Source organism: Euprymna scolopes, chromosome 26, assembly GCF_053919585.1.
Source record: "Euprymna scolopes isolate OS-2025 chromosome 26, ASM5391958v1, whole genome shotgun sequence".
In the NCBI taxonomy this organism is placed as follows: domain Eukaryota; kingdom Metazoa; phylum Mollusca; class Cephalopoda; order Sepiida; family Sepiolidae; genus Euprymna; species Euprymna scolopes.
In genome coordinates, this window is record NC_136507.1 from 34138699 (window position 1) to 34161742 (window position 23044).

Genomic DNA, 23044 nt, shown 5'->3' on the forward strand with positions numbered 1-23044 from the left:
AAATATAAAAATCGAAACATTTATTGTTATATTAAAATGTATCAAAATATAATTTTAATGTATTGATATAATTTCTTTTCAAAAACTGAAAATAAAATAATAAATATAAAAAACATGAAACATTTATAGATTGTTTTTAGTTTTTTTTGTTTTTTTTTAACGGTAAGGTTGTATAAAAATGTTGCCCAATATAATTTTAAAAAACATGAAACATTTATAGATTGTTTTTAGATTTTTTGTTTGTTTTTACGGTAAGGTTGTATAAGAATGTTGCCAAATATAATTAAAAAAACATTATAGAGATTTTAGAATATATTTTTTGTACACAAAGATTGTATAAAAATGTTTCAAAATATAATTTTAGTTTGCACGCACTTTTGGAAAAGGAAGAGCTATCGATCCCTGTTCTTTGGCTTACAATGACATCTGTCGGCGGTTCTTGAAACTTAAATACACACATTCGTCTCATGTCAGTGACATATAGAAGTGCCAATAAGTTACACTAATTTAAAAAGATTAATTATAATGAGATATCGAAACAATGAACTGATAAATTTCATTAGATTAACGAGCACAACGAGCAAAAAACGAATGAAGCAGGAGTCAATCAGAAAAGTATGTAAACGAAACATGCAAATCGTCTGATGTATTCCCTGCTTCCTCTGTTCCAGCTCGTTTGACTGTTAGTCTAGTGGTCTTCATCAATTCGTTGTTGTAATATTTCATTCTAATCCAACTTCCTATTCCTGTAGTTTCTTGCTAAGGACTGTAAGGTTGTGGAACTCTATTCCTGCTCACTGTTTTCTCCTACCTTTCAATAGATTAAGGCCAATCAATATCTCCTGTGTTTTTGATTATCATTGTAGGTTCTTTTAAGCACTGTAACTATCCACATGCCTTTTTGGAGGTGATTTTTACTTAAAAATATCATCGGAAATGTAAATCAATTTAAAAGAATATATATATATATATATATATATATATATATATATATATATATATATATATATATATATATAAACTAAATATATTTTCCTTGCATAACAGCAAGGAATGGTATGGAAGCTGTTCCTGAAGCAGTAAAAAAACAATACAATTCTATAATGACAACATCTACATGAATCATGAAAATTATGCAATTTCACCAATTATTATTCATATAAAAATATATTTATCGCTTCTCTACAATTATATAAATGCAACTTTGTGTGTGAAGTCTTAATGATTCCGAAACGGCTGAACAGATTTTCTTCAAAATTTACAGCACTTTAGTGTATACGTCTGGAAGTGATCTTAGTTAACTTTTGTCTCAGAATACCCCCGATAATTACCGACAATCGAAACCGTCATAAATCTATCATCGGTAAAGCCATTTTTTCCATGTCGTTGCTTAGCAACAATGACAGAACAACGGGCCGTAAAAATTCTACTGTGGGTAAATCGATAGCCTGTTTTTTTTTGTTTGTTTTGCATGACGGAGTCTGTAGTTTCATACTGCGCACGTAATTTTTTTTTTCATTAACTGCAAAGAATTATTTACGACTTGTAAAATTTATGTTTTTTTTTTGTTTTTTGTTTTTTGCTTGACGTGGTCTGTAGTTTCAAACTCCGCACGTAAATTTATTAATTTTTTTTTCATTAACTGCATAGAATTATTTACGACTTGTAAAATTTATGTTTTTTTTCTTTTCTTTTTGCATGATGTGGTTTGTAGCTTCAAACCCTGCACGTAATTTTTTTAATGTTTATTTTCGTTAATTGAAGAGAATATATATTATTTCAATTGGAATTCATTATTGAGATTATTATTTATTAATTTATTTATTGCGGACTATTATCCGCATCTTTCATAGTTGTTGTTTCACGATGTTCTTGCCAACTAATCCCCTGGCCTTCGTCAGATGGTAACCGCGACGGATAGGAACTTCAAATCTCCAAACTGCATGTCGTCTCACCACATTTGTGTCCAAGTAAGCCTCTGGCCGACTTTGAGTAGGATTGAAACCGCTATCCCCAGACAATTCTCAGCAGGAGCCGTAGAGATTCAACGTCTCTATCCACTGCACCACGGGCCCCTGGACATTTGAGCAGAGCAGAAATTTGATACTGGGTTTATTTTTGGAATCTTCGTAACTCGAGCTAACTATACTTTTTTCCTTTAGCCCTAAGCGATGTTTCTGACATTGGGGTAGTTGCTGTTTGCTAAGTCAGGATCTTTCCATCTATCACGCCGGCTAGATTTTGATCTTAGTCAAATATTAAATGGCTTAATACTTTTTCTGGAGCAATTTCCAAAATGTTCCACCCTACAAAAATAAACAAAAAACAAAAAAAACAACAACACACACACAATCAAACAAACAAACAAACAAACAAACAAACAAACAAACAAACAAACATCGTGCACCAATATCATGCTAGGAAAAAGGGGTGGGGAATGAAAGATTAAAGGAATCGATCGTCAAACACTTGTCTAAATTTACCTACAATTGTTGCGTTGTTGTTGTTGCATTAATTGCTTCGCTTGGTGAAACATAGCGCGTATGGCGCGTATGTGAGAAATCAACAGCAACCGTAGGATAGCTGATGCTAGATAATATAAGCAGCAGCCGTTTTAGCACGTATGCAAATTAAACGAGTGTGCACGTGCTGACGTCACGGGAAGAAAAAGGAGATAAAAAAAAGAAAACAAAGACACCAGGAGAAGCAAGTTGCAAGCCAAGAAAGATGGACGTGTAGTATCGAGGGCGAGAAAGCAGTGGATGGGACCGAGTTAATTGGCGGGGAGAGAGACGTTTAAAAAGCACATGTTAAATGGGAGAGCGTTGTACAGCGGCACATCTCTGATCTTGCTCGTTAGACATTGTGTCACTTTCAGACATGATAGAAGGCTCCTGTCGCTATTGGGATTTGTACACAACTAACCAACTAGTAGATGGTCTGCAACAATATGTAAAAGAAAACGGTTTTCATCAAACGGAAATGGAATCATGTCTTCTCTTCTATGGCGACAATGTTATCGTTCTATCCTGTAGATATACGATGCTGGTACAAGTTTTATCCTGCAAGAAGAGAAACAACTTTCTTGCTAACATCTTAACTCTCGCTTCCTTAATTTTGTCCTTTAGCACTCACATTCCATAAACAATATTTACGACAAAGGGGGAAGAATTGCTGTTTTCTGGGTCAGAATCAGCCTATCTCACAGTTATCGTTGTTTATTTACTCATTTATTTATTTATTTATTTATTGACCTTGAGATAGTATTTTACATCAAATGGCTAAATGCCTTGGCTGGAGCAATATTCATCAAAAAAGCGTTTCCTGTCAATGTCAATCTAGAGGGGAATAACGTTAAACTCGTGGAAGTAACTCTAATGACCCCGGCAGTCGGTGGTTAAGAACGTTTTTGATAATTGTTTCTGGAAAAAGGTTAATCTTAGTAAAATTACAGGTGACCATTTATATGTCTCATACGTTATTTCTTCCCTTCTCCAATGCTAGAGTACAAAGGTTGTTTGTTAAATGTTATTACAATAGTGGCACTAACCAATGATGAAAGCTGATTCATATGTTCCACCCATAAAACACCTCAAAGAGTAACAATAAAACAAATCACTTCTTTCTCAATACATACAATATCATATTTCGCATACCATAAAAAACAACAGGTGTTTGTCACTTTTATACGAAATAATTCCACTTTCAAAGACACAATATACACAAATATATATATATATATATATATATATATATATATATATATATATATATATATATATATATATAAAAGTGAACGTGTCTGTGCGTCTGTCTGTGCGTCCGCCTGTGTGTCTGTCTGTGTGCATTTCCCTTCGCAATAACTCTGTCAATTTTAAGTCTACAGACTCAAAATTTGATATACAGGATACTGAGATTTCGGAAAATCTATGTGATTCGTTTTCGGCCAGAAATTTGGCTGTTAAGGGGTCAAAGTTCAACAATTTGACCTTTGAGAACTCTACCAAACTTCTCCGACAATTTTGGGTCTAAACACTTGAAATTTTAGATATAGGTTCCTTGGACATGGATCTAACTTAATAACTTAATTTGAGCCCAAAACAATAAATGTTAAGAGGTCATAATAGGAGTCAAAGTTTTGTTTTGTTTTTTGCTCAACATTCACCTCCAAACACCCGGGCAACGCCGATCACCTATATATATATATATATATATATATATATATATATATATATATATATATATATATATAACAGGAACATTCTCTGTGTGAGTGAGTGAGTTTCCCATGGATTCCTAAGCGGCTGGACGGATTATTTTTAAATTACACACAAATGCACTTCAGTCCCTGGCAGTGTTCTTTGATAGATTTTGTATTGGAATGTCTTCAATAAGTATTGATTATCGATTATCGATAATAGAAAAAAATCAGATCCAAGAAGAAAAAGGCGATTCTGAGTAAAGTTAACGCTTTATACGACCTAACATCACAAGGGAGTTTTATTACTACACTAGTAGAAAATCGGTTCTTTGATATGACAGGTGCGCATTCGAAATTAAAGTTTCTGTTTAGAGCACGACGGAATCATGATACTTGACTTTTGCATTTTGAACTTCAATCCAAATTATTACATAAAAATGATTTTATAAAAATCAACGTCAGGTTCTTTAGAGTACTATGCTTTTCGTACGGAGTCACTGTGGAGAGGCACGATAAATTTGCTCCTGGGTCTTCGATTGGAGCAGCGATCAATCGATTTAATTGAGAAATGGGCGATTTCACCGATTATGTTGGCATTAAAAATGAAAAAAATATATCGGAGGATGAAACATTCGTTAACTCTCATAAAATTCCGGGCTATATGTGCATACATGTTTCTCTAGTAACCCGTTGTTGGGGAGATTACAGAAACATATATGCACATATGTAGTCATCAATGTTTGTATAAATAAATGTAATGTACATGCTCTGTTAACTCATTGAGCACTTTTTGGTGGACACATGTTGGTTTAGTGGATGTACTTCAAGGTAACTAAGCTACACTGCCATATATATATATATATATATATATATAATAGTACAGAAGATCAGAAAAAACATTGGTACCGTCGGTTTCAAGCCCAACATAAAAGGGACCAGTTAATGGTAAAAAGTAAAGGATGTTAGGCTCTCGTCAGCCATGTTGTTTCTGTCTGAGGAAAACATTTCAGGCCCGCATTTATTTTTTATAATGATGTTCATTTTATTTAACTATAGCTTATTCCTATCTCTGTATCTTTTATTTTATTCTAATATGAATTTTCTAATTTTTTAATTTTTTATTTAATGCATTTTAGTAAATATGTACTGTTCTGTTTTTGCATGGTTTCCGGTCTGCCTTCTGTTAATTTTAGCTGGTGCAAAGGAGATAATTACTTTATCTTATTTCAGTTAAGGGGAAATAATCCATGTTTCAGTTGGTCCAAGGGAGCTAATTAATCTATCTTATTTATTTTTTTAACCTTTTTTATTATTTTTATTTTAAATAGTTAGGGAGGTATGCAGGCTATTTGATTTCAAAGTCTTTTATGTGTATTGTATTCTTTAAGGTAGCCATACTTTTCATACTTAATTTATACTAAATATTTATATTTACAATTGTGTAAATGTCCATTTTCACTTTATTAATTTATGCGCTAAGTTGACTGCATCTAGAATACTCTTGAAGAAATCCTTTAGGTGGGGTATTCGTTCGTTGTTCGGTCCTCCCAGTTTATTAGGAGCGCTTGTCTCCTATGTAAACAGGCTTTCATCAAGTACCACATTATAAAGACTATTAATGACCTTCAAAAGACCTGTCTGAGCGTACGCAGTGAGACCCTCAAACCATGCAAAAACAGAACAGTACATATTTATTAAAATGCATTAAATAAAAAATTAAAAAATTAGAAAATTTATATTAGAATAAAATAAAATATACAGAGATAGGAATAAGCTATAGTTAAATAAAAATGAACATCATTATAAAAGAATAAATGTTGGCCTGAAATTTTTTCCTGAGACAGAAACAACATGGCTGACGAGAGCCTAACATCATTCACGTTTTACCATTAACTGGTCCCCTTTACGTTGGGCTTGAAACCGAGGGTACCAATGTTTTTCTGTACGCCTGTACAATTAAATAAATAAATATTTAGCTCTCATATCGAAAAAGTTTTCTTTGTTGGAATTTTTTCCCCAAAAAACAGTAAACAAATATATATATATATATATATCTATATAGTTATTTACTCTAGGAATCAAATACCTATAGACACTAGTTTTCATCCTTTCGGGAATCTTCAGTGCAGGGTGTCACGATTAACACCAGTCAATAGATTCGAACCCGACAACACAAGCCATCTTCATTAATAAAGACCGTATCCATTCGGCTACCATTAACCGCGCGAAATAACATTGAAATTAAACATTTTATTTTTAAGTGTTTTTTTACGTCAGTCAGAGTGATCTAATCGTTATACGATGATCTATGCATAAGAGCAAAATTAACCGACTTAATTCAACTGAAAGTGCTGAACGATAAGAAACGAGGGGCTGACATATATATATATATATATATATATATATATATATATATATATATGAAGAGAGAGCGAGAAAGGGGGGAGAGAGAAGGGGGGGAGAGAGAGATAAGATTATCCAATGTGAACTGGTATTTTCCATACAAGCCACGAACCGCAAGTTCAAAACTCGTGTTCCACCCTAATTTGGGATCACCATTTAAACATATCCAAACTTGGAAATCGAAACGCGAGTCACTTGCGTACTAGGCAAGCACACAAATGCAAATTTAAATAACTATGCCAAAAAATAAAAATTGTCATTAAATTTTAAAAAGCCAAAATCTAAAATATATCTCACACAAAATAAAAGTTTTACAAATTCAAAGAAAAATGTCACAAATGTCACAAGAGTAAGACATTACAAAAAATTAAAATGTCACAAAAGCTAAAAATATCACAAAATATTAAACTATCATTAAATAAAATAAAAATATTACAAACGTGATCAACAATTTACAGTAGAAATTTTAAAATGACTAAAAAAAAAACGTTAAAAAATTACAAAAGAAAAATTTACAAAACATGTTAAAAAAAATCAAAGATTAAGGATTCATTTTTAAAAATATAGAAATAATCATAGAATAAATAATTAAGAAAGAAATTAATTTTATTTAAAATTCATTGTGTAAATAAAAACCTAAATGTCAGCATAATAATAAAACATAATAATGAAAACATTGTAATAAAAACACAATAATAAAATGTTGCAATAAAAACATAATAGAAACATAATAATCTATATATAAAAGTGAAAGTGTCTGTCTGTCTGTGTATCAGTGTGTCTTTGTGTGTACATTTCCCTACGCAATAACTCTGTCAATTTTAAGTCTACACACTCGAAATTTGATATACAGGGTACTGAGATTTCGGAAAATCGATAGGATCGGTTTTCGGCCAGAAATTTGGCGATTAAGGAGTCAAAGTTCAACGATTTGACTTTTGAGAACTCTACCAAACTCCTCCGACAATTTTGGGTCTAAACACTTGAAATTTTAGATATAGGTTCCTTGGACATGGATCTAACTTAATAACTTAATTTGAGCCCCAAACAATAATTGTTAAGGGGTCATAATAGAGGTCAAAGTTAAATAAAATTGACCACTTTTTTTTTTGCTCAATATGCATCTCCAAATACCCGGACAACGCCGGGCACCCATGCTAGTAAAATATAATAATAAAAACGATAATAAAATCGTTAAACAAATATAAAAATGTAAATGATCAAATTAAATCAAAAAGTCATAAGTTCAAGTAAAAGGTATAATATTTGTTAACACCATTCTCAATAACAGGTACGAGGGGAAAACAAATGAACACGTATATATGGAAATGGCAGAAACACTAGAAGATGACCTCCAATCTGTAGTGGAATGAGGACATAAATCGATGGTCACATTCAATTCTGCCAAGACTAAGCTTGTCTCCTTCAGTAATTACAAGAATAATTACAAAAATATCAACCACCAATAGCTATAGTTAAAGATACATTACCTGAAAGCACTTTATTCAAAATTCTCGGCTTAACGTTCATAGGGAACATGAGTTGGAAGAGATGCATTGAGTGCATTGCTGGGGCCGCTGCGAGGAAGGTGGGCTATATTTATTTGCTTCCCCACTGAGCAAATTAGGAACAAGGCCGTTTTTTAATGTGGAGAGAGAGAGGGCGAGGGGGAAAGGAAAAGGGGAACAGCTCCCGAGAGGTGGGAAATGGGAGCTGGATAGTGATTTGCCAGCTGGTATGTGGGATTACTCCTACATGGACAAGAAGATTGCCACAAGAGCAATGGTCTTTGATTGCAGCATCTCTCGGAACAGATACTACACTTTGATCTGGGCCCGAAGGCCATAAAGCCCCCCCCCCCCCCAAGAGGGAAGTCGGCTCGCTCTACCGTGCAAGAAAGTTACTTACGCATGAAAGAATTCTGCACCTCTACAAGGCCACCATTCGCCTATGCATTGAGTATTGGGCTGGTGTTTCTGCTCTCTCGCTCCTAGACAAGGTTCAGAAGAGAGTCGTGAACCTGATAGGCCCTGAACTGTCATCTAAGCTTCAACCTCTGTCCCATCGACGAAATGTTGCATCCCTTTGCCTGTTTTACAAGTATTTTAATGGTGGATGCTCTGACGAACTACAAGCACTTGTATCCCCTCGACGTAAATACCCCAGACAAACCCGGAAAACAGCAAAATCCCACCCCACACAGTAGAAATTCCTAGATGTAAGGAGGCCTTCTACTCCAATAGTTTCTTCCCTAGATATTCTAGACTTGGAACTCCTTTCTGGGTTCCTGTTTTCCCACCTGTACTGACATTCAAGTGTAATGTCAACAGATATCTTGCTACTCAACTCCCTACATAGTATCCCTGCAACTTACGTCACTGATAGTCGCTCCTTACATTAAAGTGGCACTGTGCTTTTTTTTTGGGGGGGGGGGGGAAATGGAATTAAAAAGAAGAAAAAGTAATTGAATCTTCAAAAGTTATGATAATACTAAAAATGTCACAAACACCAAGGACAAGTAAAATGTTTTAAAAAAGCAACAAAAAAAAAACGCACAAGCTCAAATAATGAATAACTCAGAAGGAAAAGTCACAAATTAAATTAAAAAGTCACAGAAGTAAGGTAAAAGTCGAAATACTCCAAAATAAACAAAACAATATAAATGTCGCAAAAACGTTAAAGATTTGATAAAAATGTAAAAAATCTTATAAAATCAAATGAAAAAAAATAAAGTTAACTAGAAAAGTCACAAATTAAATTTTAAAATCACAGGATAAAATCGAAAGCAATCAAATTTTTGAATGTCATAATAATACAAAAAATGTCACAAAAACAGCAACATATGAAATACAAATTTAAAAAAAACCTCACAAACTTAAATAGTGAATAACTCAGAAGAATTGGGTACAAATTAAATTAAAAAGTCACAGAATAACATTAAAGTCAGAAAAAACTGAAAAGTAAAAAAAAAACACAATAAAAATGGCACAAAAAGCAATCAAGATTAAATAAAAATGTAAAAAATATTATAAAATCAAATAAAAAAATTACCCAGAAGAAAATTCACATATTAAATTTAAAAAGTCACAAAATAAAATAAATGCAATCAAAATTCAAATATCAACAAGCGATAAAAATGTTACAAATTTTATTTAAAAGATCATAATTTTAATTAAAAGTTATAAATACGGTTTATAAAACTTCGCAGGAAATTTTAATCGTAAACAACGTATTTGAAATAACATTCTTTTTTGCCTTTCACAATAAAGTTTAACGCAAAAAGCGAAGACTTGCGTATCCGTTTCTGCTTAAGAAGAGGTTCAACAAACATTAAACTTTTTACTGGGTCTTCTGTGTTGAACAACGAGTTGAGATCAACGTTTCATTGGTCGAAATTATGATTGACGCTGTCAATTATTTTGACCATGCCCACATATTTGGAGACATTCGTTGACTAAAGAATCCGCCCACTTAAAAGTTTTTTTTTTTCTCTTTTTGTTAGAGTGGGCAAGAGAGACAGTCATTCTAACACACAGACACAGACCTGACGAGTTTACGGGTTTTAACAATCGCTTTAATTTTATGATTTAACCCGCTGAGGACATCATGTGAGTTTGTACTTTTTGTTGAATTGCATCCATTGTGGCCACTTTATTTCATTGTTCCTTATAAATATCTACAGATATGTAATTTTTCTGAAAGTTATGTTGATTATTTTAGAGTGAGAATAATTTGTTTTCGTGTGTACATTTATTGGCCTACTTCTCAAAAACTAAAGAACATAGCTAATAATAAAACGCTTCGAATATATACATAGAACACACACACACACACACACACGCGCGTGCGCGCGCGGCTAGGAATGTTATCCCGAACCCTCAAAATCAACAGCGATTCCTGTAATGATCCCTATTGATTTTGAGGTAGTTGTAAATGTTTTTTGCAGTTCTAGAAGTAAATGTTTTTTGCAGTTCTAGAAGGTCCACCTTCCCGGGATTTGCCTTCTCTCTTTGAGAAAAGGTTAGTTTATTGCTAATCGCCTGAGGCACGCTCACCGAAGAATGCCGACGGCGCTTCCCAGGCACTCTTCGTAGGTCAGAGTGCCCCCTTTTCTGGGGCGCTGACTTCTCAATCCACATTTTCGGCCCTGGTGTAATAGTTCTTGCAGTGGGAGAGAACTAAATACCCTAGAACACACACACACACACACACACACACACACACACACATATATATATATATATATATATATATATATATATATATATATAGTGTTTCTTTTTCTGTATTATAGCTCGTCAGTGTGGCTACATAAAAACAGTGCCTTAAGCCAGAATCGAAACTCGACTGTGGAGATAACAGTCGGCATTCTAACTCTCTACGGTATGAACAGATAATTATTCTCGAACGAGCACTATACATTAGATTAATCGTCCATATATATTTGTGGTTTCATGTAAGCACTGCGAAGTCAGACCGCAGACTTAAAGATTTCACGCATGATTATAGAACAGCCACACTTCGTATTTTTACACTGAACTCAATTTCTAGTGCTTTTATGAAACTGCAGGTATCTATGGACGCTTGAACTCATATATAGGTGTATTTTAAACACCTGGGACATTTTTTTTTAAGTAAAGTTTGTATTTTACTTTTCCGTTAAATATATTATATGTCACACTAGAATAGTAATAATAATTACAATGTCGGTCTATGTACTTTCGAATGAGGATCAGCTTGTGAATGAAAAGTTCCGTTGTCTAAGAATATTACAACAAACGCCGCCATTTTTCTTTTGTACTTTGAGTCGACTGAAATTAAAAGAAAAAATTCAATTCAAAATTTTTGTGTACGAGATCAAGTGTAATAACAAAAATAATTATGAACATCTTTGGAAACTTATTTTATGAAGCTCTAACTAAAATAGATATTGAGTTCTATAATGAACTCAATATCTATTTTAGTTATTAGTCGTCTTTCTTTGACTGTTATATATATATATATGTATATATATATATTTATATATCTATATCTACATCTATCAATCTATCTATCTATCTATCTATCTATCTATATATATATATAGATAGATAGATATATATATATTATTTACTTAATCACCATATATATATTATTAGCTTAATCGCCATCTATATTTTATAAATTACTAACTAGCTCTACCTACGTATTGAGCACTTTTGAAGTAAATACTTAAAGTTTACGCATAAATCTATACTTTCGTATATTAATTTTATGTGAGTAAATGAAGTAGTTATATATATATATAGAGAGAGAGAGAGAGAAAGAAAGAGAGATAGATATGCGTGTGTATGTATCCATTTAAGATTACGAATATGGAATGCGAAAAATTCTGTGTTGTTAATTGCCATATATTTTCATAAGTTTATACAATTACACGCATACGCACATTTATGTATATATATATATATATATATATATATATATATATATATATATATAACCATGCAAAAATCAAATATGTATAAATATTACTATATATACCTATGTATATATCCTATACAAATTAACTCACTTTGCTATAAACATATTTTCATACTATATATACAAGTATGTATATATATATATATATATATATATATATATATATATATATATATATATATATTTAAGCAAACATCGTAAAACTTCACAACTTTCTACTACTTCATTACAGCTTTTTTATTTTTCAATTTTCACATGAACGTTTTGTACTAAAATAATATCTATACACACACATACACACATACGTACATAGGTACGTAAATAGATATCATATATATATATATATATATATATATATATATATATAGAGAGAGAGAGAGAGAGAGAGAGACGTTGTTTGTTTTTCTTTTTGCGATACGTTTTTTTTTGTGTGTGTGTGTGTGTGTGTGTGTGTGTGTGTGTAATAGTTTCATATCCATTTGCAATGTTTTGATCGTAGTTTTAATAAGCAACGATCTCACCAGTAGTATGTTTGTATAGTTTTTGCTTTATCTCTCACCGTCTCTTTATGCTACCATGGTTAAACTATACATATAAATAGAAAAAATATATGTTAGTAAATATATAGATTGCAAGTGAAGTAGGTAAACATTTTTCGTAGAGTCTGCGTTTGCGAGACTACGATTAAAAAGGAAAATGCGATATTATACTTAATTTTAATTTTTACCGCTTGATAATAATTCAAAAATAAATAAAATAGAATAGCTACTGAAGTACCCTGGGTGTGGGTTAGGAGTGCTCGTGGTTCTCATTCATACGCTAAAAAATATTGGGTGTGCCTAGGAGGGGTTAAAGAATACCGAAATGGATTTCAAGTGATATCATCTTGCACTTTGTCAAACCCATTCACGGCTGGGTACATCTTTAGTTTTACTCACAGAAATGGATTGTGTCATATACGTACGCGCGTGCGCGCGTACGCACACACACACACACACACTCACTCACACACACATACACACACACACACATCTTTTTGAAATAATATGGGTTAAGGGTACGAAGACATGGTGTCAAGAACTGAGTCGAATCTCGTTGGTAGCATACGTACGCAATCCAAAAATGTTCATTTTTACGCGGGCCTTTTCCTGAACTTCTCTTTGCCACTAGACTGAAGCAGTGGCACTTCAGGAGAAGTGGGGTTGGGATTGCTAAACCTTTGCCTGACAATTACACACGCCGCTACCCTTGCAGAGGGTATCCATTGTCTTTCGAGACTGAACGGAGGCATAAAAAATTTATATGCTTAATTATTATTTTGGAAAATATTATTGTACTTTTGCTACGTTTTTTGAATTTTACAAAAAAAAAAAAAGAAAAGAAAAAAAGTCTAGTTATCGCTTTCGTAGTTCTTCCTTACTTTCCCTTTTCCCTATTTCCCCCTACACCGATTCATTAGTCGACATTCCTCTATTTGTTTTTCCTTCGTATATATATATGTGTATCTTTTATTTATTTATTTTTTTATTTCTTTAATTTCTTTAAATGATGTTTTGAATTTGTATAATCCTGGTATTTCTTCTCTTTTGATGAGAAGCACTGAGCTTCCAAATGCTATGGTCTAACTTTTCTTTATATGGATCCAATGATATAATAAAGTTTTATGTAACTGTTTTTCCTCATATTTTATTTATAATATAAATTGCCCCTCTGTAGCGTGTAGAGCTTTTACTATCTTGATAGGCCTGATTGGTTTAATGATTGTCCCTTCATCAAATTCATTTATCTTCTCTCTCTCTTACTGTACACACACACACACACACACACACACACACACACACACACACACACACATATATATATATATATATATATATATAATACTCTCGTGGATATTCTTGGCTTGATGAGGTGATTTTCCCTAGCAGGGTCGTCACTGAAACATGTTTGCATATGTGTAGCCATTAGTTATCATATATATATATATATATATATATATATATATCTATATATATATATATATATATATATATATATAGGCTTACCTCTTTGTGAATATATATATATATATATATATATATATATATATATATATATAACACTCTAATTATGTTGGTTGTTTATACTTATTAAAGAGATCTTATTTGAATGCCCCTAATAGTTCCAATGCGACTAATTCTTCCTGTGATAACAAAACATCTGTCAATATTATACAACTTTATTAACTATATTCTTGAAGTACATCATCAATATATATATATATATATGTAAAGTATGAGTTGTCTGCCCTTGCGATCATCGCTACTTACCTAAAAAAATGACTTGCTTTTCCACTGAGCTCGCAACTACTTTCATAAATTGGCTTTTAATTTTTGCTTTCTCAAGTAAGACCATATTACAAACTATCATGAACATTCTCATGACAGTTTTCCGAGCCTTACTACTTTCGTGCTTGCTCTTGAAAAAGCTGGAAACTTTTTTATTTATCACATTATCGGTAAAAGATTACTGTACAGGGCCAACGTGCTCTCTGCATCCGGTTTGGTTTTATAAATCCCCCTCCCGCCTCCGTCTTAGATGTATCGCCTTTATCACGGCTGAAGAACTCCGTCTACCCCCTTCTGTATCGTATCTCTTTAGAAGATCAGAAAGGAGACTAACCCAGCTCAAGGGTAACCTAGAACTATTCCACGCAGGAACGTTCAACTCTCTGAGGTATTGTACATAGCCGCTTACCTGAATATTGCTCAATCCGGAAGAAAATATGAATAAATTCTAGATCCTATTTGAGAACATTGTAATGGCGGCTGCAAAGAAGGTAGGTTCCCGCTATCGTACTAGAAAACTACTTACATCTGAGAGTATCATTCCCACATGCATGGAGTATTGTTGTTACATCTGGGATGGTGCATCTACCACTAGTCTTTCCCTCCTTGATAGGGTCCAAAAAAAAAGAGGCTTCAATATAATAAGTCCCATTTTGTCAACTAAGCTCCAACCTCTCTCCCATCGCCGCAATGTTACATCTTTGTGCCTGTTTTACAAGTATTTTAATGAAATGTGCTCCGATAAACACGTTGGGCTTATACCTTCTCGATATATATATATATATATATATATATATATATATATATATATATATATATATGTATATATATATATATATATATATATCCGAGAAACCTACTTAGCAACAAAATTACACCCCTTCACTGTTGAGGTCCCTAAATGCCAGAAAGGTTTCCACTCTAATAGTTTCTTCCCTCGAACAGCTACACTTTGGAATTCCCCTCCTGCTACCTGCTTCCCTGACTATACTGATATGCAGAAGTTTAAATGTAACGTAAACCAACATTTTGTTAATGCTTCTTAGGCATGCTCCCAAACAGTTGCCCTTTTACGACAAAGTGGCGACATGCCTTGTTAAGGGTGAACGTGAGTAAAAAAAAATAAAAATAATAAATAAACCAAATACTTCTGCTGGACAAGTGCGAAGAAAACTGGGATCTTGGGGATGCTTAGTGCAACTCAAATTCCGGTATAAACCAATGGCCACTGCCAGCGAGAAATCAATGGTAAGAGGCTGTTGCGATGATGCAAATTTATTTGCAAATGCAATCGAAGGAGGAGGAGAGAACTGGACGTCTGGGGAGACTTGTTGTCGCTCAGCTTCCAAAGAACACCACAGGTCTCCAATCAGATCGTTTGCTGACTTGTGTGAAAGCTCCATGTGAGCCGATAATAATAGGAGAAATTGGAATCAAAGGAATGACTGGAAAAATACAACGAACAACAATAATGAAAACAACTGAAATATTAAGGAAACCCCTTGAATGCAGAAACCAACACACGTGAACCACAAGCGCAGACCAGACAAACTGCTACAGAGACAAAACATGAAGCGCTACATGGAACCAAGAATATTAAAGCTGCATACTTATAGGTTCTTTATCACAACCCCCATCCCCATTACCACATCACTGCGCCCCTCCCCAAAAGAGTGAGATCTTCTAGTCAAGAAAAAAAAAAGACCGAGGAGTGAGCACTGATCAGACCTCCACTGTATAAGTACGAAGAGACCTGGGATCTTGGAGGAGCTTATTGCCACTTAAATTCCAGTAAAGAACAATGGTCGCTGCCAACGAGCAATCAATGGCAAGCAGCTGTTGCGATAATGCAAATTTATTTGGAAATGGTATCGAAAGAGGTGGAGAGTACTGAAAATCTGGGGAGACGTGTTATCACTCAGCTTCCAAGGAAAAACACAGGCTGTTTTCAAGGAGAGATCTTTGATGACCTGTGTGAGAGCTCCTTGTGAGCCAATAATAATAATAATAATAATAATAATAATAATAATAATAATAATAATAATAACATTCTTTACAATAAATAAAAACATGATAAACATTGAATTATCTTTCTTGTTTCGACTTCTTTCTTTTTATTTCATTCAAAAGTCCACAATAGTGTAAAATGCTCTTCAGTTTTTTTTGTTTTTTTATATAAAAATTCGGTCAACATAATTTTTTACAACGAATTACGTAATATACATTCTTGACATACCGCAGCAATGTGTTTGAACAATTAATTTCTCTTTCACGGTGAAGTCATCCAGGTGTCGAGCAGCCAGGGTGCATCCGGGTGTGTTAACAGCGTAAGGCGGCGATGTTCTTTCATGTTCTTTTTTGTTTCTTCTTGCACGGGAGTGACCGTTTATCGATACCCGATGACCACCTGACCACAAGGACGTAAACGAGTGTCATAATAAACAGTACTAGTGAAATTTGGGTAGAATTCGATTATTTAGTAGGACAGCTCAACAAAAAGTTGTTTACACTGGACTTGAAAACGGCTATGTTGTAGTCAGTGCAGTTCTAGTAAAGATACTTTGTTCATAGAATTAGTGCTTAGTTTAAGACCCATTCTATTTGAAAAAAGGGATGTCTTTTTTTACTGATGGTCCACTTGCTATCAAGGCTTAGGGGCTACTCGAGGAAAAGGTTTATAGATAATCAGGTTAAAGATTATCGCCACCAGGAAAGGATTGCAAACAATTAGTAGCACAGATATAACATTGCTTGATTGTCCAATGGGACAGATCAACAAATATTTGTTTACATTACACTTGAACATGCTCATGATGTAGTCAGTTGGGAAGCAGGTTCGTAGGATCCTCATCCATAAATTAGATGTTCAAGGAAACAAACTTTTGTTGATGAAATTCCATTTGGGTTTTAATACTAAGAGAGAGAGAGAGAGAGAGAGAGAGAGAGAGAGAGAGAGAGAGAGAGAGAGAGAGTGTGTGTGTGTGTGTTTGTGTGTGTGTAGTTGTGAGTTCGATCTTTTTTATGGTTGATCTCTTTACCGCTTAGAAAGCGGAAATTAATTACAAAAAATCAATAGCAGGTCGAAACGTAAATATCGCTCAAACATAACGACAGATCTTACATTTAAATGCGGTAAAAAAAACGTGCATACATGGCGTCTTAACTCATTGGTAAAACGCTAGACTTCTGATAGTGTAGTCGTGAGTTCGATCCTTGTTGATGGTGATCCATGTTGATGACGCGTTATACCCAGAAACACATATCCATGGATATATTTTATGCATTTAAAAATATTTTAAAATATTTAATAAATAGTGTGTGTGTGTGTGAGAGAGAGAGAAAGAGAGAGAGAGAAAGAGATAGAGATAGAGAGAGAGAGAGAGATGGTAAAGTTCTTTGCTGTAGTTGTGGCTAGTCGATTTATACAAAGGTTTTAAAGAGGGTCAAATATTTGAGATCAGTTTGTTTAAACTATTGGGTCATCACTTATCGAGGCTAAAAGCAACTCGAAAATAAGTGTCGATGAGACGAGATGATTATCAGCCGATCATTGTTTTCGTGGCAAGTGCTCGTCTGAGCTCGAATATTTGGTACACTCTTGCCAAACTTTCAGGAAAACCACCTGTCTATCTAAAATCACTATCAATAACTCACCCCCTCCACCAACTCTTTTTCTATACTTAGACATAAACGTCGATTCCACGAACAGGGATTTTTTCATTGTGTTGCTCGCTTATGTAACTCTGTTCTACTTGCCTGCTTTCAGGCTTAATACAATATGGTCGTCTTCAAGTCCAACGTAAACAAGTTCTTGATGAGCTATCCCTCTTAAGTAATCCAATTCATCAAATTTCCACTACTAACGATTACTATGCTGTTATCCTAATGGCTAGCGTACACTCATTAACTCTTTATCCGCGAGTGGCCTCTAGACCTTAATAAGGGGTGACTCTTTTTTAGAAAAAAACATGACAAAAAGTATAGGAGAACTAACATTTATTATTTATATTAATTACATTTGATTATTTAAAGGTGGTTTATTATAAGAAGTGGTTGATATTAGAATCGGTAGGGAAACACTTCCTCCGCAAGCAGGAAGCCCTCGCAAAGAAGATATTCTTATATTTCTGTCTTTTTTTATGCTATTCCCACAGTTTTCTTCCGTGCCTCCATTTTGTTTTATTCTTACGCTTAACAAGTTCATGCGGTGATTGTGTTACAAGGATTCATCAAAGATTGACGCTCATATGTATTTCTAAGTATTACTATAATTAACATTATTTTTTATCCAAGATCAAAGTGTAGCATCTGTTCCGGCAGATACTGCAAGCTATGACTAGCAAATACCAGCTATGACTAGCAAAGACCAGATGTGGGGGCAACCCCACATGCCTGACCTTTAACCAACTCCCATTTCCCACCTCTCGGGAGCTGTTCCCCTTTTTCCCTTCCCCCTCCCTTCACTCCTCACATTAAAAATCGGCCTTGTGCCTAATTTGCTCGGTGGGGGAGCAAATAAATACCATCTGTTCTTCAGATGCTGCACTTAAGATAATTTGTACCAGTCAATGGAGGGGAAACCCTCTATACTGGGACAATTATTATTTTTGGTAACCAGAGTGCCCCCTTTTTGCCTACTTTTAGGGGAGCTGGTTTTTACCTCACATTAAAAACGGCCTTGTGCCTAATTTGCTCAGTGGGGGAGCAAATAAATACCATCTGTTCTTCAGATGCTGCATTTCCATTTCTTGTTCTCTTTCAGTGGAGGAGCAATCCTTCACGACTGAGACAATTTTTTTATTTTTGTACCTTTTCTCCGCGTTAAAAAAAAACGACCCTTGTGTCTAACTCTGTCCCGTGGAGAGGCATTATAAATAGCTATCATAAATAACATTATTATTGTAATTATTATTGTTATTATTATTATTATTAGTAGTAGTAGTAGTAGTAGTAGTAAGTGGAGGGGGAGGAGGTGACCGTAATAGTTATAGTAGTAGTTGTGGTATCTTCATTTTATTCTTTTTTTAACACTACATTCCGCGCACGTTTCTTGCTAAACATGCAACAATTATGATCTAATGCACTTGTAGAATAGATTTATTACCAGTACTAAAATTATGCATAGACGGTTAAAAACACGTGACCCGTTAGATCACCCACTGAGCTGGAGTAGGAGTTCCTTAATAGGATAAAATGTAAAAATCATTGCAATATTCGAATAGCAACACAAAACCCTAACATTCTGTTCTCTCTCTCTTTCACACACGCACGCACACATACATGCACACACACATGCACACACACACACACACACACACACACATACAATCTAAGATTATTGGTTCTCAGAGGTTAAGTAACCAATGCACTGTAACGAGGTTGATTCAAGAGTGCTCAATACCGAAGTAGAGCAGAGTATACTCTTTATTTGTTTTTACATCAGCAGTAATATGTTGCTAAAAACTAATGACCTCTTCAGGCGATACAGTTTATACGAAAGCAAACATTGCTTCCGTATAGGCTGTATCGTCTGAAGAGGTCTCTAGTTACTAGTAGCTAGCTGATCGAAACATGCTCATGACTGTGTAGCAGCATATTACGTATGTAAAAACAAATAAAGAATAATTATATATGTGTGTGAAAGACGTCACGTCATTGTAGAATAGCGAATGGAATATATAGATAAAAATCTAATTTTGCTGATTAGCGCAATTTTGAAAACGGTAGTTATAAAAGTGTTTTAAGGAAGTAAAAGCTTATAGGAAAATAATATATATATATATATATATATATATATATTTATATATGTGTGTGTGTGTGTGTTTAATCACAGATTAGATGATCAGATAAGTTATTGTCTTTCTAAATATTATAGTGAGATAATATTTTCAAGACAATCCTCGCCAAAATTGTAAAGCTTAATATGTAAACAATAGAGCACTGTATAAATGTCTCAAACAATAAAGCCTCAAATTGAATATATTTCTATATATATATTTTAATTTATAGAATTTAATTTCGATCCTTACATATCTGTGTGTGTGTGTGCGTGTGTGTGTGTGTGTGTACACTCCTCTCCTCTTCTTTTCTGAATCGCCACGTTTTTTTAAATTACAGTTGCAAGAATATATATGTATGTCTCTCTCCCCCCTCTCTCCCCCTATATATATATATATATATATATATATATATATATATATATATATATATATATAACATTATGACGACTGGAAACAATGCCGAGATAGCCGGAGAGCACATACGGCGTCTAGTATTCCCAAATATTCCCCCAACTCGTATTGGCCAGGGTCATTGTTGCTTAACTTCGATGATTATTACATGATTATGCCATACGAAGTGTATAAATATAAGGTGAATGTAACTCATTCCATTGTTAAATGTATTATTTTGCATCAGTTCATGCATATCTGTTACACTTCTGCAGTTTATTGCCTTCTCTAAATTAGCAGACTATGCAAAACTTCACGCAAACTGCACCATCGTCACACGTGTTTGATGTATTGCCTGCATATAAACACTTTAAATAAGTAAATGTCATCGAAGTATGGCAAGGTCTAGTTCAAGGCTACGAGAATTGGGTACCTTGTCGACATCCCCCTCCTTCCTCACTCTTTCTCTCTGTCTCACACCTCACCTCCTATTTAATGAGCTGTGAGGCGATGACTTGCTGACTGCAACTCAACCAAGACTCGACCTGGAAAGGTGAGCGATAATAGCCGTGCAGACTGCGATAAAAAAAAGGTAAGAGGATGTTTGGTGGTCGCGTCACTATATTGTGAATTCTTTTACCTTCCTCTCCTACCTCAATCTTTCACTCAGCAATCAACGGGCGAAGGATGACAGCAACAATTCAAGTTTATAGATCGCAGTTTAATAGAGCAGGTTTCGTTGCTGCCGTATGAAAAAATATGCAAGCCCTAGGCGAGTGCGTGATATCTACTTTAGCTCGAAGAACTCTTAGGGGTGCAGTTACTGAACAGAGCCCATATCGACACGAATCTTTCTGAATGATTACGATTGAAGTTTAAGGAGGGGAACGATAAATGGCCGAAGACGATTAGAGTTTGCTTCCGTTTGCCTGCTTTCCAGCTGACTACAATCTGGTTGTCTTCAAGTCCAACGTAAACAAGTTCTTGATGAATCGTCCCCCCTAAGTAATACAATTCACAAAATTCCCACTACTTATGTTTACTACGCTATAATCACACTGACAAATGTATACCCATTAACCCTTATTCTCGAGTGGCCTCTGCACCTTGATAAGTCACCACTTCGCTCGTCGATTCCTGTGTAAAAAAAAGTCAGGAAATAAAAACAACGTAAAACGAAACTAAGGATGTCTCGGTCCGAAAGGACCCGTGGCACAATGGTTATAATACTTGCTAAATCAATTGTAAAAGTGATATTCTTTAGAAGGTTAAAAGGTTTAATTCTAAGTGTGTGCGAGCGAAAGGTACAATTGCAAGTAACTTAGGACACTATCAAGGCATGGCTGACGGAACGAGAGCAAGCTACCCCATTAAAGTAAATAAAGGGTTCCATTCGAACTTCTGTCCAGATTGCGTAGTCTGACAGAAACATTCCCGAGTTCGATAAGATACACTGGAAGAAGGTCGAAGATTACATCGACCGCAATTAATTTATTTATTGTGGACTATTATCCTCATCTTTCTTAGTTGTTGTTTTACGACATTTCGGCAAACTATTCCTCTGGCCTTCGTAAGGAGTTCCTATCCCGTCGCGGTTAGCACCTGACGAAGACCAGAGGAGTAGTTGGCCGAAACTTCGCGAAACAACAACTAAGACAGATGTGAATAATAGTCCTCAATAAATAAATTAAGAAATGATACTCGTCTCAATGATGAATTCCAATTAAATAATATATAGCGACCGAAATGTTGTGAAAAATGACTGTCAATATGAGAACAGTAATACGAAGCATCAAAAATAATGCGAATACACAATGTAATTTTGAACATACATATTATTTTATATATAATAAATCTATTCGTATACATGCGAGTTATATAATTATACAACCCGTAATTAATTATAACTATTTAAACAGGAATATTATTTCAGACGTAATAAAGACCATTCTCATAAATTAGATTTAAACAATTAGTAAAACGGTAAATGATGACAAACATTAATATGTTTTATTACATAACATTGAGAATTGTCATAAATAAGATGACAAGTATATGTAATAATTAACTTTTAAACGTTTCTATGACATATAACAGAGCGAAGACGTGCGTGTGCCAGATGTATGTTGATAACCGCTTGTAAGATGACGTCAGGGCAAGGATGAAGGAGAAAGATTGTAAAGAGAAGAACGTGTGCACAGACCGAGGATCACGTTAGAAAGAAAAAGGCAGAGATAGATATGTTAAACACATCAGCCGACAGGGACAGGTTTTTACAAGAGACCTGGTGTTATTCTGGAAAGTATTGGAAATAAATGTCTGTTGTTTCAATGCTACTATATATATATATATATATATATATATATATATATGTGTGTGTGTGTGTGTGTGTTTTACCTTACCAGTAATATGTTCCTATGCAGTCATATATATATATATATATATATATATATATATATATATATATATATATATATATA

The 23044-nt window shown here is 34.1% G+C and overlaps 1 protein-coding gene across 1 annotated transcript in view; it reads left to right on the forward strand.

Moving 5' to 3' along the window:
- The first annotated feature begins 10077 nt into the window (after positions 1-10077).
- The window catches only part of LOC145247983 (innexin unc-9-like), a 22290-nt gene continuing 9323 nt past the window's right edge, over positions 10078-23044 (forward strand). Inside the window, exon 1 of the mRNA XM_080109641.1 lies at positions 10078-10212. Coding sequence (XP_079965767.1) covers positions 10211-10212 — 2 coding nt within the window. The 5' untranslated portion in view covers positions 10078-10210. The remainder of the gene's footprint in view (positions 10213-23044) is intronic.